The sequence below is a fragment of the Mya arenaria genome, chromosome 9 (genome assembly GCF_026914265.1).
Source record: "Mya arenaria isolate MELC-2E11 chromosome 9, ASM2691426v1".
In the NCBI taxonomy this organism is placed as follows: Eukaryota; Metazoa; Mollusca; class Bivalvia; order Myida; family Myidae; genus Mya; species Mya arenaria.
The window spans coordinates 48,999,815-49,013,850 of NC_069130.1; the positions used below are offsets into that span (position 1 = coordinate 48,999,815).

The 14,036-nt window shown below is 35.4% G+C and overlaps 1 protein-coding gene across 2 annotated transcripts; it reads left to right on the plus strand.

The window, feature by feature from the left end:
- The first annotated feature begins 6,071 nt into the window (after nt 1-6,071).
- LOC128246413 (uncharacterized) lies at nt 6,072-14,034 on the plus strand. Of its 2 annotated transcripts, XM_052964602.1 has the most exons (5): nt 6,072-6,415; nt 7,957-8,175; nt 9,639-9,857; nt 12,181-12,318; nt 13,737-14,034. In XM_052964602.1, exons 1-5 carry the CDS (start codon nt 6,203-6,205, stop codon nt 13,962-13,964), a joined length of 1,017 nt encoding a protein of 338 aa, XP_052820562.1. In that variant the 5' UTR covers nt 6,072-6,202; the 3' UTR covers nt 13,965-14,034. The 2 variants fall into 2 exon arrangements, with proteins under 2 accessions (XP_052820562.1, XP_052820563.1); XM_052964603.1 differs by lacking the exon at nt 7,957-8,175.
- Nucleotides 14,035-14,036: the final 2 nt, after the last annotated feature.

Here is a 14,036-nt window from a genome sequence, read left to right on the forward strand (position 1 = left end):
CATCTTTAACCCACAGGGCCATTGTAACTTTGAACAATCATTGTAAAAGACAACTACATACATGTACAAGATGCTTAAGGAAGTTTGGAAAAATTAAAAATTATTTTCTCCGTCTTTATTTGTATGCATTAGATAACTCAATAAATGCAGCAGTTGGCCATTCTTGTATTGTCCTCTGTCACTGTCTTGATAGCTCCCTATCTCAATAGATGCAAAAGGTTGTAGGTTCATGATTCTCCTGGTCCAATATGTCATACAGAAAGAAGATGTTGAATGTAGAATCAAGAAGCTTTCTTTTCAGGCACTCCAAATTGAATAGTACTGTAACATTTGGAGTGCCAAGAATTTGTTGGATTCCTAGGCAACAGGTATCAGGTGTTGCAGTACATTTGGCAAATACTTTTCATCCGTCCTTGTAAATCTAAAACAGCTTTCATTTTGCAAAAGTAGTTTATATAACTATATTAAGGTTGCTAAATCATAGTTTGAATAATTCTGAAAACTAGATGTGCCTTTAATTGCAGCAATTTGAACTCCAACTCATAATGTCAATTAAGCTGGTTATGCAATACTGCAGTTCCTTGGTGTGGGGATTGTTTCATTTACTTGAATAAACAAACAGTTCTTGGTTGGAAAGTACAATGTATTAACATGCATTTTTCTTGCCCTGACTCCATTCAAGCCTTAAATCTTAGATCAACATGTACTTGGGGTTATGTGTAATATCAATGAGAACTATAGATAATGTTCAATTTAGTGCCACTTATGATATTTCATTCCACATACAAAAACACTAACATGTTCTTTAAAACCAATATCCTATGTTATGATAAAACCATTGCCAAGTTGGTAATTTGAAAAGACAAGAAATTATATCTGGTCAGGGTTTGACATAGTCTTTCTAGACAGCTGCACTTGTTTTGCAGTTACTTGAAAATCTTCAAAAGCTAAACTGAACAAGACTGGAGCAAAAAACTCACAATACCAAAAGGGGTTTTAAAGACTTACGAGATCATTCTCACATCACCTATACCACAAACTTAAGTCAACATAATAATTAATGTTTTACATAAATATTGTAATGAATTAAACATATTGCAATAAGTGCAAATAACATAGCAATCAAGTATGATCACTATAGGCCTAAACGATTTCAACATTTTCCTGATAAACAATAAATAATTTTACTTAACAATTTTCTCATTTTTTACACAATCTGAAAAGATGGTCTCTTTTTAATACTTCACATATTTCATGGCTTTCATCTCTCAAACTAGCATTTCACTTGTTATTTCAATATTCAATGATTGTGTAAACATTCATAAATGATGGTTAAAATGAACATTCATGCTAATCATGCCTACCAAAGGCACCTGACTGACCAATCAGTATCCAATTTTGGCAGGGTTTATTGGTGGTTCATTGAAATCAACCATGACCTCCCACAATCTGCACTGATCAACAGTAGTTAATGAATTGTGTCAATTGTTCTTATTTTCATAAACTAAGAAAACAACTGCAGTGAATAAAATTTATTCCTCATCACTGAGAGAAAGTTTAGAAAAATGAACGAAGCCGAGTTACATCTAGTAGGATATCAAATCCTACAAATGTTTTCATCATTTTATATAACCGTATTTAGTAAATGTTAAATTTTTGAAAGTCTAAAAAGTTTCATTTTTTTTTGTATATCAAAGAACATTTGTGTGTATAATTTTGATGATATTTTGTGATTCATTTAATTACATTCTTGTTTCATTTAGTGTTCAATCCCATGCTTTCTTGTTCACATTTAAGTGCAAGAAAAGTCACTTAATTATGATCTGAATAAATTCATTATAATGTAAGGTCACATAAAGGATATATTGTGCTTTTTAAAAATAACATTTTTTCATCTGTTTAAAATTATGTCAAATATAGTGTATTGAAATTTTATTATGAGTTTAAAGCTGCACTCTCATTTTGACAACTTTTTAATTTTTTGTCTTGGAACGAGCCAATTTTTGCGAAATTCCATGGAAACCAGTTATATAAGACTGACCAAAATTTAGATGGCAGATTTTGATATTAAAGTTAAAAAAATGATGTTTTAAGCATTATTCTTAAACTGTTAGTAAGGTTTAAGCCATAAAACATTAATTTTCGAACGGAAATATGACAAACTACGAGCTGATTGTTTGTCAGCAATCTGATATCATTGGTTTGAAGATGTTTTCGCAAAAAAATTGTTCTTTCCAAGACAAAAAAAAGTTGTAAAAACGATAAATCTGTGAGAGTGTAGCTTTAAACTATGACAGGAATAATTCAAGGGATTTTTTTTTGTGATTTCTAGCATTAAAATTGTCTGAATCGCATGAAAATTTATAAATTATGTATGGTATTCTCACATTGGTCACACTTCTTTAACTTTGTGCTGTCTTCTTTTTGTTTGTCTCAAATTAATACAGCATTGGCTTCACTTGTTGTTTATGAAAGGGACTGTACACCAGATTGGCACCAAAAAAGGTTTTTTTCCTGTAACGAATCTAAGGACACTTTTTTAATAAAATATTTTACTCTTTGATATCGTTATTGTAAATAAATTATAAATTTTGGCTATTTCATCATTAACTGAGTACAGCCCCTTTAAACTGTAACATATAATGTCTGTGACTTATCAAATATTTAATAGTAATGGTCTACAACCAAGATTTGTTTTAATTATCCAGGTTTCAAACATGCGATTGGAAAGGTAATCTTGAAAGCTCACTTATTATAATTTTTACAAATAACATTCACCCTGCAAGGTACTCATATTTGGATGATACATAAAGATTTGCACAGTCATTTATGTATACTTGCATTTATTGATAAAGGATACCTTTTCAAATCTTTGATTTAGATTGCAAAGTATAACTTATATAAATAAGTATATATTCTGAACTTTATCTGAATACACAAGTTAATGCATCAGTCAATTGTAACCATGCCCCCGCCGCCCCCCGGTCCCGGAATAGCGGGGACTTTTACTTTCGGTCCAGCCAACCCCAGCTAAAATCCCCCCCCCCTGCGGAGATAATCTGATGGTAAAGTCCCCACCAAATGCCCCGCACCCAGGGGACATTACGTTAAGCCCCATCCACACTGTATTTTCCGGGAAGACTTGGCACTGCGGGGCCACCTGAAAGGTAAAAACATGGCCCATTTCGTCGGCTATCCCCGGTATACCCCGGGATGTGGGAGCCGTGGTTACAATTGACTTGTGCATAATGGTCCATTATAGTGATCTAATCTCATGCCAAGATGATTTCTGGTCTGACATCGCGAGGTTAGTTACTCTTAAGCATAAAAAAGCCTGGACAGCATTTGAGAAAGACTGTTGTGAGGTTAAATCTTCATTACTTTACTATTCCACAACATTGGGTGATAAGGGAACTTTATTGAATATTTTGATTTTAATTTTGTTCCCTAAACGCCACAAGTCAACTGATTAATTAATACAAATTCAATTATATCTCCACATTGCGAGGACACTAGTTCTGGCTTCCATAACTTTAATGTTGATATTTTTTTTATTTTTTGGATGTTTACAACAAGTTCAAAAAGGTAATATATAATGTGTTCGCTGAAGTTCTTTAGCTACGAGGACACCTGAAAGGTAAAATCACAGACCTTTTCCCTGGTATATCCCCGAGGGAGGCGTGGTAACAATTGACTGGTGCATTATAAGAGAGGAAATAAAAATTGAGTATGCAAAATTGTTTTATCTATGGCGATGGTTTATCACAATGTCATGTTTTTACACTGAGAGTGGCTCCAAGACGTTTCTATGCACATAGGTAAGCAATCATCTTATTCACAGATGCTGTGCACATATTCATACATTTGGCTTCATTTAGAATGAAACTTCATAAATAAGTATGTGCATATTTGATATTTTTTCATCTCCATTTTGCAAAATTGAAATCACATGATTTTTTTTCAAACGAACTTGTATTGCTTGAAAATTTAAGTGTCAAATTAAAAATGCTACCCACGGTAAGATGAAAATAAATCCGTTTGATAGTGGTAATCATTCAATGGCGGCTTTATTGATAAATTTCCTCAATAAAACCCTATGAAATTCACATCATCAGCATCCTGAAGTGTCTGAATCATTCGGCCGCTCTGATCAGAGTAGATTTTGAGGTCAATAAGTAGACTGGTACCCTGATTTACTTTTCCTCAAAAATATAAAGTTGTTTTCTACTTAGACCGCACGCTTTATTCGCTTTACGTATGAATTCACAAGTCATTTCGAATGCGCGACGGGCACCGCGGTTAACTGATCAATACTGGTTTCTTTTCGGATAAAAGAGAGAGGGTACCAGTCTATCAATACAGAGCATTGAACGGAAAAATTTCGATGCGTACTTTTCCAATATGTTCATATTCTTACATTGCATATAATCTGACCGTATGCAAGAACATTCATGTAATTAACCCGTGTAGTTAACCCGATGAACTCACTCGCTACGTATGAATTTCTTGTGCTTCATTAAAAGAACATACATTTAGCTTGAATTGTTAGGAGAACAATTTTAATGGATGTTTTCATTGTAATCTGTTCTGGTACTTCTTTGATTATTCAAATTCGCTAACGGCAATCCAATCAAAATACAGCGTATGAATACATTACGTCAGTGAACCCCCAGATGCGGCTTGAAAATGCAGTTAGCGTGGTTATGGCTATGAACTAGGCCACAAGTGCCCTAGTCCAACCAAAGTAAGGCTTGTTAAACAGGTTAGGAGAGCCAATATCTCTGTAATTTAGAAATCTCGAAAACTTGGTCTACCCATATCATTACAGTTACATTTGTTTGACTCGATGATTGCCCCTGTTCTCTTGTATGGAAGTGAAATCTGGGGTTTCGAAAATTTGGATATTATTCAAACATTTCAATTGAAATTTTGCAAGTTAATTCTAGGATTTAAATAATAAGCTCCTAATAGTATGGTTTATGGAATGTTGGGCATAAATCCTGTTATATTGCAAGTTAAATCAGGACTCCTTTCTGTTTGGCAAAGGTTCTAAATAAAAAAAAGACAAAATTTTGTTCTTAACTTGTTTGTCGCTTCATAATAATAATAAACTTATTTCTCCATGGATCAGTTTTGTTAAAAATACAGTGACTTTAAGTATGTCTGAACATTGTGTCTGAACCAAAGGGTATACAGTATTATTTTTGAAATCTGGAATTTCCAACATTTGGAAATTATTCAAACATTTCAATTGAAATTTTGCGAGTTAATTCTAGGACTGTAATCATAAACTGATTTCTCCATGGATCATTTTTTGTTAAAAATATATTAGTTACTTTTGGTATGTCTGAACATTTTATAAACCAAAGGGTAGACAATATCAATATTTTTAAATTTGTTATTAAGAAAAAAATGTTTGACCAATTTTGTCAAGAGCACTATAGATAGTTCCCCAAAATGTCTTGTTTATCGTGTATATAAAACTGTGTATTGTTTTGAAGATAACTTATATACTTCGCCTGTAAATCTCAGAAGCTTTTTTGTAAATTTAGATCTATGAATCATTCCATGCTAATAGAAAAAGAACGCCACTTAGGCATTGAACGTAATCAAAGACTCTATCCTCCCTGTAGTTAAAATATTTTAGGTGATGAATTCCATTACTGTTTGAGTCTGATCATTTTATTGAAGAAATGGAGAAACTTATACCAAAATACTATTAAAACACCATCCTAATTCTTGCAAACATAATATTCTTATGGACTGTGAAAATAAAAGTATACTTGTTCGTTTAACATATATATATACTTATACCTATACATGTACATATATAGATACATGTGTGTTACTTACTCAAATAGTTTCTCATATGTATTGTTATTGACTGTTTCATTATTGTTTGAACCTGTTGTTATCACACGCATACAATATGCATTGATATGAATAAAAGTTCAAAGTTTAAGAAAGTAGGATTAAAAGTGAAAATAGGAATTCATTTACAAACATTTTAATATAGGTCCGAATTCAAAATCTATTGTTGAGCAATAGCTTCTTATATTGGGCTCCAGCGTGCATTAGATGGATTTTTTCAACTGTCATTTGAAGTTATTTGTTATCAGAAGTGATTCAATATACATACCCAGAGTACGCGTACAGTATGATACGATAAATCAAGGTGACTTCAATTCAAGCCAATTTTGAAATGATAACAGACAAGCACTTTTCTGACTTGGACGAGAAAGGTTACACGGTTGTTGAGAACGTCGTGAGTCCCGATGACTGTGATCAGGCGATCTCGGAGTACCGGAAGTGGCTGGAATGTTTCGGGGTCGATAGATTTCCAGTGACTTATAATTCGTTGATTTGGAACTACAATGTTGCACATCTTGATACGACGTGGAAATTGAGGCTGGCGGTACGAAATCATAGCTTTTTCAAACGCTTGCTTTATTATTTCTTATTGATAACTACTCACTTCCTGGCTCCTCGTAGAATCGGCTCGTTCTGTATGGAACGCCGGTTTGGAATTGCGTCGGATAGGCCGAGTTGTTAAAGACGCACTATTACTCCTAAATAAGATTTACCATATTTAAGACAATTGCTTTTATTTACCAAAAATGATTAATAAATGTCGAAAAAAAATGGTTCTTATAGAGCATACTGTGTTTAATTTGAAAGAAATTTGCATAAAACATAGTATTTCTACCTTATGAGACTATAGTAGATCATAGTAAATCTTTTAGCATTCACCAATCATTTAATAATTTTGCATTATCAGCTATTAAATACACAGTTATAAACTTGTTATCAGTAATTAATATTTTCCATAAATGCATTATTTAGTAAGTAGTTTAAGGTTTATCACTCAAAATTTATTTTTGTTATACATGTGTATGTATTGATTTTGAATAAGAATGTCACTTTAATAAAAATATACTTAAATTGTACATTTTTTGTCAAAGTTCATTGATAAATTGTTTTGAAACACAGGAGAATCGTTGTGAAGATGTTAAGATTTGTCATTTTTTATCCGATCCACTTTACTCGATAACAACACATCGCAAGTCGATCAACATGTTTAATAGATTGCCTCTTTGTAATGTTATACTTAATATGCCCCGGCCTCAAAAAGATGGCAAATCGGTCAGATGCTTGTCGAATCGTTTCTTGGTTGGGAAGAACAAGTCTTTTCTACACAATAACATGATAACGATTTGTACCAAGCGCATAAAACTTATATGTATGGGGTCAGTACGTCAAAGGTCAAGTTCACCAGTGTATTTGGAAAACTAACCAGCATGAAAACTAGGAATCGTCTTGACCAAGGACCATGCATTACTTCTTTAAAAGTAGCAGGCCTTGTTTAAGGAATGTTTGGCTTGATAATCCCCTGCTGTGCATCTCCTACTGATTGCACTACTGTCACAGTAGGGGCCAATTTCCTGTGTATTCGTTTTTTGGCTCAGGGCCATTTAGGGTCCATTCGTATAATAAAACTTCTAAAACTGCACAGCAGGATAATCAGATCGGAGATCTGATAAGAGGGATCAAGGCAAGTAGATTAAGATCAATAAACAGAGGTTATGTACTATACAAAGTTTGTTGCTTTTTTGTTATTGTTGTTTTGTTGTTGTTGTTTTGTTTTTTTTTGCAGGGGGGGGGGGGGGCACTTATAGTAGGCTCAAACTAGGACTTTAATGGAATGTTTTTGACAAAGCGGCATTTTCAACATATGTTTTTTTTTTCAAACTAGTTGCAGTTCAGAGCAACGTATAACGATTACTTGTTTAAAAAACGCTTCAAGTCAACACTAAGCGACGTATTATAGTACATCCACTAGGTCTGTTTTAATTAGTGATGTGTTTGATTCGATTAAAAGTAAAACAAAAAAAACCCACACAAACACATAATCTGACCAATTTTACCTTATAAAATTACTCCATTTCAACAAAACAGACGAAGCCAGTGTTTGCCCAAATTTGGAAGACAGATAAACTTCTGACGTGCTTCGGATCGATCGCGATCGGGCGTCCACCGGAAGAGAGTAATGAGCGTTTTCAAGAGCCTGGTGATTACTGGTTACACGTTGACGTCACTCCGGGGCGAGTGGGCGTTCACGCATACCAGGGAGGGCTATATCTGGAGGAACAAGACGAAGGGGATTGGAATTTCATGGTGAGTGAGAGCTGCGGCATTGTAGCACAACAGAGAGAGCTCTTTAACAACGACCAGAATCAAAACAGAGACGCGGCGCACTAAGCTAACGGTCAATGACTAATGCACCAGTCAATTGTAACCACGCCCCCCCCCCCCCCACACTCAGGTCAGGCGAATGGCGGAGACTATGACTTTCGATCCAGGCAATCTCGGGTAGAATCCCAGCCTTGGGTACAATCTGCTGTTAAACTCACCGCGAAATAACCCCTACCCTGGGACATCCTAGGTAAGGCCAATTCCCCGCTATTTTAGGCGCGAAAACAAAACCACCGCATTCACCCAGCACTGCGGGGCCACCTGGTAGGTAAAAACACGACCCAGTTCTCCAGCTATTCCCGGTAAACCGCCGGACCTGGCGTGGTTATAATTGACTTGTTTAACAACTGGTCAATATTGTGACTATTAGAAAAGCCGAAAGGCCGCGTCGTATGGGGAACATGGTTGCAGTTTTTGATGGGGAAGTGTCGATGGATTAATTGTAAAATTTAGGTAATTCACTGTTATTTCATGTTGGCTGGTTGCCGGTCATACAAGTTTGCTAAAAAGGAGGTATTCAATTTCTATGAAATCTATTTATATGCACATTGTAAATATACACCGTAGCTCATTCGGGCATTTTGCAAAATATAGCTTATGTATTTAATTAAAAACGACAGGCTAAAACACGAATACTTTGACTTATTTAAAATAGAAGTTAAAAGCCAGACACGAAATTAATTGACTAAATATAAAATTAACTGTTATAGATAAAATGAAATTTCAAACCTATCAGATGTAGTTATGAAAAGAAAGAGGTGAGAAGAAGGAGAGAGTGGTAAAAGGATAAATAGAAGAGATTTGATGAGTGAAAACGGGATTGAGTAGAAAACGTATGTGTAAGAAAGGATTTAGAGACTGGGTAGGAGAAGGAGAAAGATAAGGGACGTTAGGGGGAGAAAGAGTGGGAAAAAGGTGAGGGAAAAAGAGGAGGAAGAATGAATAGGGGAATGAGGAGAAACAGAAAGGTATGAAGGGGAAAATAAATGGTTAAGGGTTTACGTAGAAGAGGAGAAAGAGATGGTTAGGGGAGGAGATGGAGAGGAGGTAGGGACAGGAGTGAAGTGGTTTGAGTTGAGGAAGAGAGGGATAAAAGAAGGTCCCAGTGAGGGTTAAAATAAGGAGAAAGAGGGCGTAGGAGAAAGAAAAACAGAGAGGTATGATAAGGAGACAGAGAGGGGATAAAAGGAGGGAAAGGCAGCGTTGAGAGATTGGGTAGAAGAAATCAATTCCAAAAAGGGTAATCATAAAGGTAGGGGCATAAAAGTTATACATGTATCTAGTTTACGTTGCAACATTGAACAAGCACCTAAGCTTCATAAGGTTCGAGTTGTGGGCAAATTGTAGTATCGCTCCAGTCCAAAATGACGATTAAACTTCTACAGGTGCTGGAAGGCTCACACAAACACCTTATGTCACTGTTTGATGAGCACCCTGAGAGAGCCGATTCCGCGCGTTCAGGCGACTTCGAATACCGTCTAAGGCGTGATGACATCATCTACTTTAAGGAGCGGGGCTGCCACGCGCGAAGGGTTCCGGTGACAAAAGGAGGCATGGCTCTCTGGGACTCCCGGCTCGTCCACGCAGCTGCCAGACCTCTCGAGGTACGGCGAATTAATGCTCTTTACCAAATTTTCCATTCTGGAACGAAATACTAGTATACCCATTTAATACCCATAATCATTACCATGAGATATAGGATCTGACACGAGTTGTCATCTTGTATGTAAATGTTGAAAAAGTTCCACCAAGAATGTTTCCAGAGAACATGATGTTGTAGCCATGGGATGTGTAAGGGGAAGTCTGTGCTGCGGAATTTGTATTTGTGTTTTTGGTAACCGACAGCTAATTAAACTGGCAAGCAAATGGCATTGCTTGCACATTGACTGCGTTTGTCAAGATGGAGATGTTTGAAATGTTCTTGTGTTTTTTGTCACAAATGTGGCTGTATTTGTTGACTAACTGGATATTTCTGTGACAAGTGATCTGAAATATATAGTCAGCGGGACATTGTTATCAGAAAGGTTTTGAACAAGATGCTTTCTGGCACTATGATTCGTTAGCCATTTGTCTCCCGGAAGTCATACAGCTTCATTATTGAGGTAAGTATTTGTTGGCGTTTAAACCATTTTGTTTACAAACAATGCGGAGGGATGTCTACATGTAGGTCGCATGTGATTAGTCTAGCCAATAGAAATGTCTGATACGTTATCTCTTACACATGTGTAAGATAAAAATATTCGTAATGGGTATATTACACCGAAAACAAGGGTAAGCATGTGATAACAGAGCATTGTATATGCTATCATCATCAGTATTCATCAAATGCTTTCATGTGGTTTATGTAGATTTATCAATGTTTTGAATTGATATTTTTCACTTTTTTGAAATTTAAACTTTCTCAACTCCAAATCAAATGTCAGCTCACAGGGCGGGTACCCACTTTCAACAACGACATTTATGAAATGAAGTTACGAGAAAAACTGAGTAAGATAGCAATATATTTTAAGCCCTTGACCCACTCGTAAGATGCATGTATATCTTTTGGTGCTCACTCAGTGAAAAATATGCGATCCACCACTTATCCTGTACATTTTAAGTATATCACATGATCGGAAGTCGTTAAAAGTAAGCATGTTCTTTAGTTTTTGAACAGGTCAACCCTGTTCAGTGTAGCCACAAACTCGACACTCACAACATAAAATGCCTATTGATAGTAACAAGTGTCGTCTGCCTCTTTACCACCAAAAATATAGTTTAAGAAAGTGCGGACTATATAAATTGCAAGCTATGTTTCCAATAACCGAGCTAGATTTGACAAAGCAAGAAGCAATCATAACGTGAGAAAATATCACGGATTTAATAACTTTTTAGGTGTTTCATCTACAATTGTTTGAAATCAATTATTTTAATTTTGGTCATTTTAATTAAGAAACTATTTTTCTTTAATCTGTTGTATTTTCGAAGTTGTTTTGTGAATAACAAGGCAAACATAGGCAAACTCTTGCTAATGAGTAAAGTTTGATTAGTATATATTTCATTTTCTTGATTGGGAATAGCACAAGCATTCACCCTTTTTATATTTTCATTTTCTATTATTAAACCTCACATATTTACGGGGAGGAAGGTTTCGTGAAGTTTGTTCTATGCTGTTTCAATAATTCACCAGCCGTTGCATATTCTCTTTTTATCGTTCCTCCCGGCTGAGAATCCATTTTTTATGTAAATAATGTATATATCATTTTAAAATACTATTTAAAATTTTAACAGTGGCCCTGAAAAGGATCATTTTCAATTTCATAATTAGTATAGTCTGTGTTAATGCCAACATCTAATTACCAACCGGAAACGGTTTTAGTGTATATTTTAAATTCACCCAGGATGATCAACCAATTTCTATTTTATTTCTTTGGTTAATAAATCCTTGGCAAGCCTAACTCATATTGTAACACCATAGGATGGAGTTATGCTTGGATTGGTTACATTCTCCATCATGGTTTGCCTGCTTACACAGCGACATTAACTTTATTGTCAATAAAATATTAATTTGTCATTTACCATCATGCTTCAATAAACCTGGGGCGGCCCATGTGGTTGTTTTACACGGGAACTCTTAGATTCACTGTGCAGTATATCAACACCTTATTAATACACACATGATCGTGAATCATAATGGTGAAAACCCGTATTAAACCCTGTACATGCAGCGCTATCAGCGCTTTGATTAGTTATTTAATCATTTATACGATACCTAAGATTTAAACCATTTTTTGTACATGTATATGTATTAATATACCTTTTTATTTTAAAATACTTTAAAATTGTCACTCTTAAGTGTTTAATGTTCATTTAAACAGTCGTCATTCAAATAGATATAATGCCTATTCTATTTGAATCTAATCCAAACAAGCCTGTGGCCTATCTCAGGGACGGAAGAACGCTGGTCGGTGGCGATGGGCAACGTTTGTGTCCATGACGCCTGCCATATGGGCGAACGAGCGGGACCTGTCCATTAAACGTCATGTGTATGACCAAGTATGCAGTACGACCCATTGGTCGTCACAGGTGAGATGTCACATGTCATATTGTTAAATTCAGTGTATATCGAACTTCACGACGAACACCTACAACTTCGAAGGTGAGACCGTTTAATAAAAGCGTGCGTATTTCGGTGATGGGGGTGTGCGTGCATTTCTACAAAATTAAGCGTTGTCACATTTTTGGCCATTTCATGTCCAACGTTTGGGACCTTGCAGTTTTCACATTTGCCCTGTACTTTACATTGGAACTGTATAAGGGAAAAAACTATACGAGCTTTCGTAGCTTAGCAGTTTATTCATGTATCTTTCCAGCTGCTGGAGTTTCCATTAGAAAATATCTCCTCTTTCATGCTGTGTTTTTGGAATGATTGTGTTATTTTTAGGGTTTGATTCTTTATTAGCTTTTATTTTTGTGACCATTAAACCCATTGAGATAAGAAAAAAATCCAGACGTTTTTTAAAATAATTATTAATATCTTACATTTTTGTTTTTGTCCGATCGCTCGAGCTCTTTAATTCACTTCGACCTAGTCACTGGAACCAGATTTTCTCTTCTTTTTAAAAAAAAAATCAATAAAAATCTTATAATTAATAAAACTAACAATAACGATGCCAAAAATGTGGAAAAAAATATTTATTTTTTCCCTATAAGTATGTATTTTGTACTGTGCCAGGGTTTCGCTGCAGATATTGCTTAGTAAGTTCAAAAACAAGATATCGTTAGCCAGTGACAGAAAACAATATTTGACTCAATGCTATTAAAGTTGGGTATGTTCGTAAGTTTTAATCTTTTATTTCCGTAAAAGTCGGAAAAAACACAAGCATGTCAATGACAATGTTAAAACTTCAAGTTTTACTTCATGTTTCAAGTGTTCCGTTGTCAGGTCCTTAGTAAAAAAGCCATCTATTTAGCATTCGTATTTAAAGTGACAATCTTATTCAAAATGAATACATACACATGTATAACAAGCATACATTTTGAGTTATAAACCTTTAACTGCTTGGTAAATAATGCCTTTATGGAAAATATTGAATACTAATAACAAGATTGTAACAGTGTATTTAACAGCTGAAATCGCAAAAAATATTAGATGATTGGTGAGTGCTAAAAGATTTGATGTGATCTTCTATCATTCCTTAATGTAGAAATACCGTGTTTTCTGCACTTTTCTTGGTATTCTTCATAAAAACCATTGTTTTTAACATTTATTCACCTTTTTTAGTATATTGAATCAATTATATTAAATGTGGTTAATCTTATTTGGAGTAAGATTGCATCAACTAAGTATCCTAGGCTAAAGCGTTAACGTACTATGATGAAATTATTTTGATGTTAGAGTCAAGTGACTTGGAAGGCTGTTATAACTTAAAGGTGCTAGTATATTTTCTAACACACTCTTTTCACTGTCATTATCTTTATCAATTGGGCTATTCTTTCTTCAGGGAGTGCGGTCGCGAGGTTGCTCCATCGTTCCCGGCATTCATTGCCCTACAGCCATCCCAAAAATCGCGCGCTCCGATGAAGCAAAGCGCCTCGCCGGCGTGCTGCCGTACGACTTTAACGACGGAATGCCGACGGCAGAGGACCAGCGGCCGGCATGGCGAAGGTCTAGGCGGTCACTTCCGACCGGGAAGGACCTTGAAAGGAGATACGCGAATGGGCACTTATAACAAATAATGCAACATTCAAACAAATAGTGTTCCATTAAACACGAGGTATATATCAAAACGGTGTGTTTTATC

Coding starts and splice junctions, on each gene's coding strand:
- LOC128246413 (XM_052964602.1), top strand. CDS start 6,203: ATGATAACAGACAAGCACTTTTCTGACTTGGACGAGAAAGGTTACACG. Junction 6,416..7,956: donor CGTGGAAATTGAGGCTGGCG/GTACGAAATCAT, acceptor TCAACAAAACAG/ACGAAGCCAGTGTTTGCCCA. Junction 12,319..13,736: donor CGACCCATTGGTCGTCACAG/GTGAGATGTCAC, acceptor TTCTTTCTTCAG/GGAGTGCGGTCGCGAGGTTG.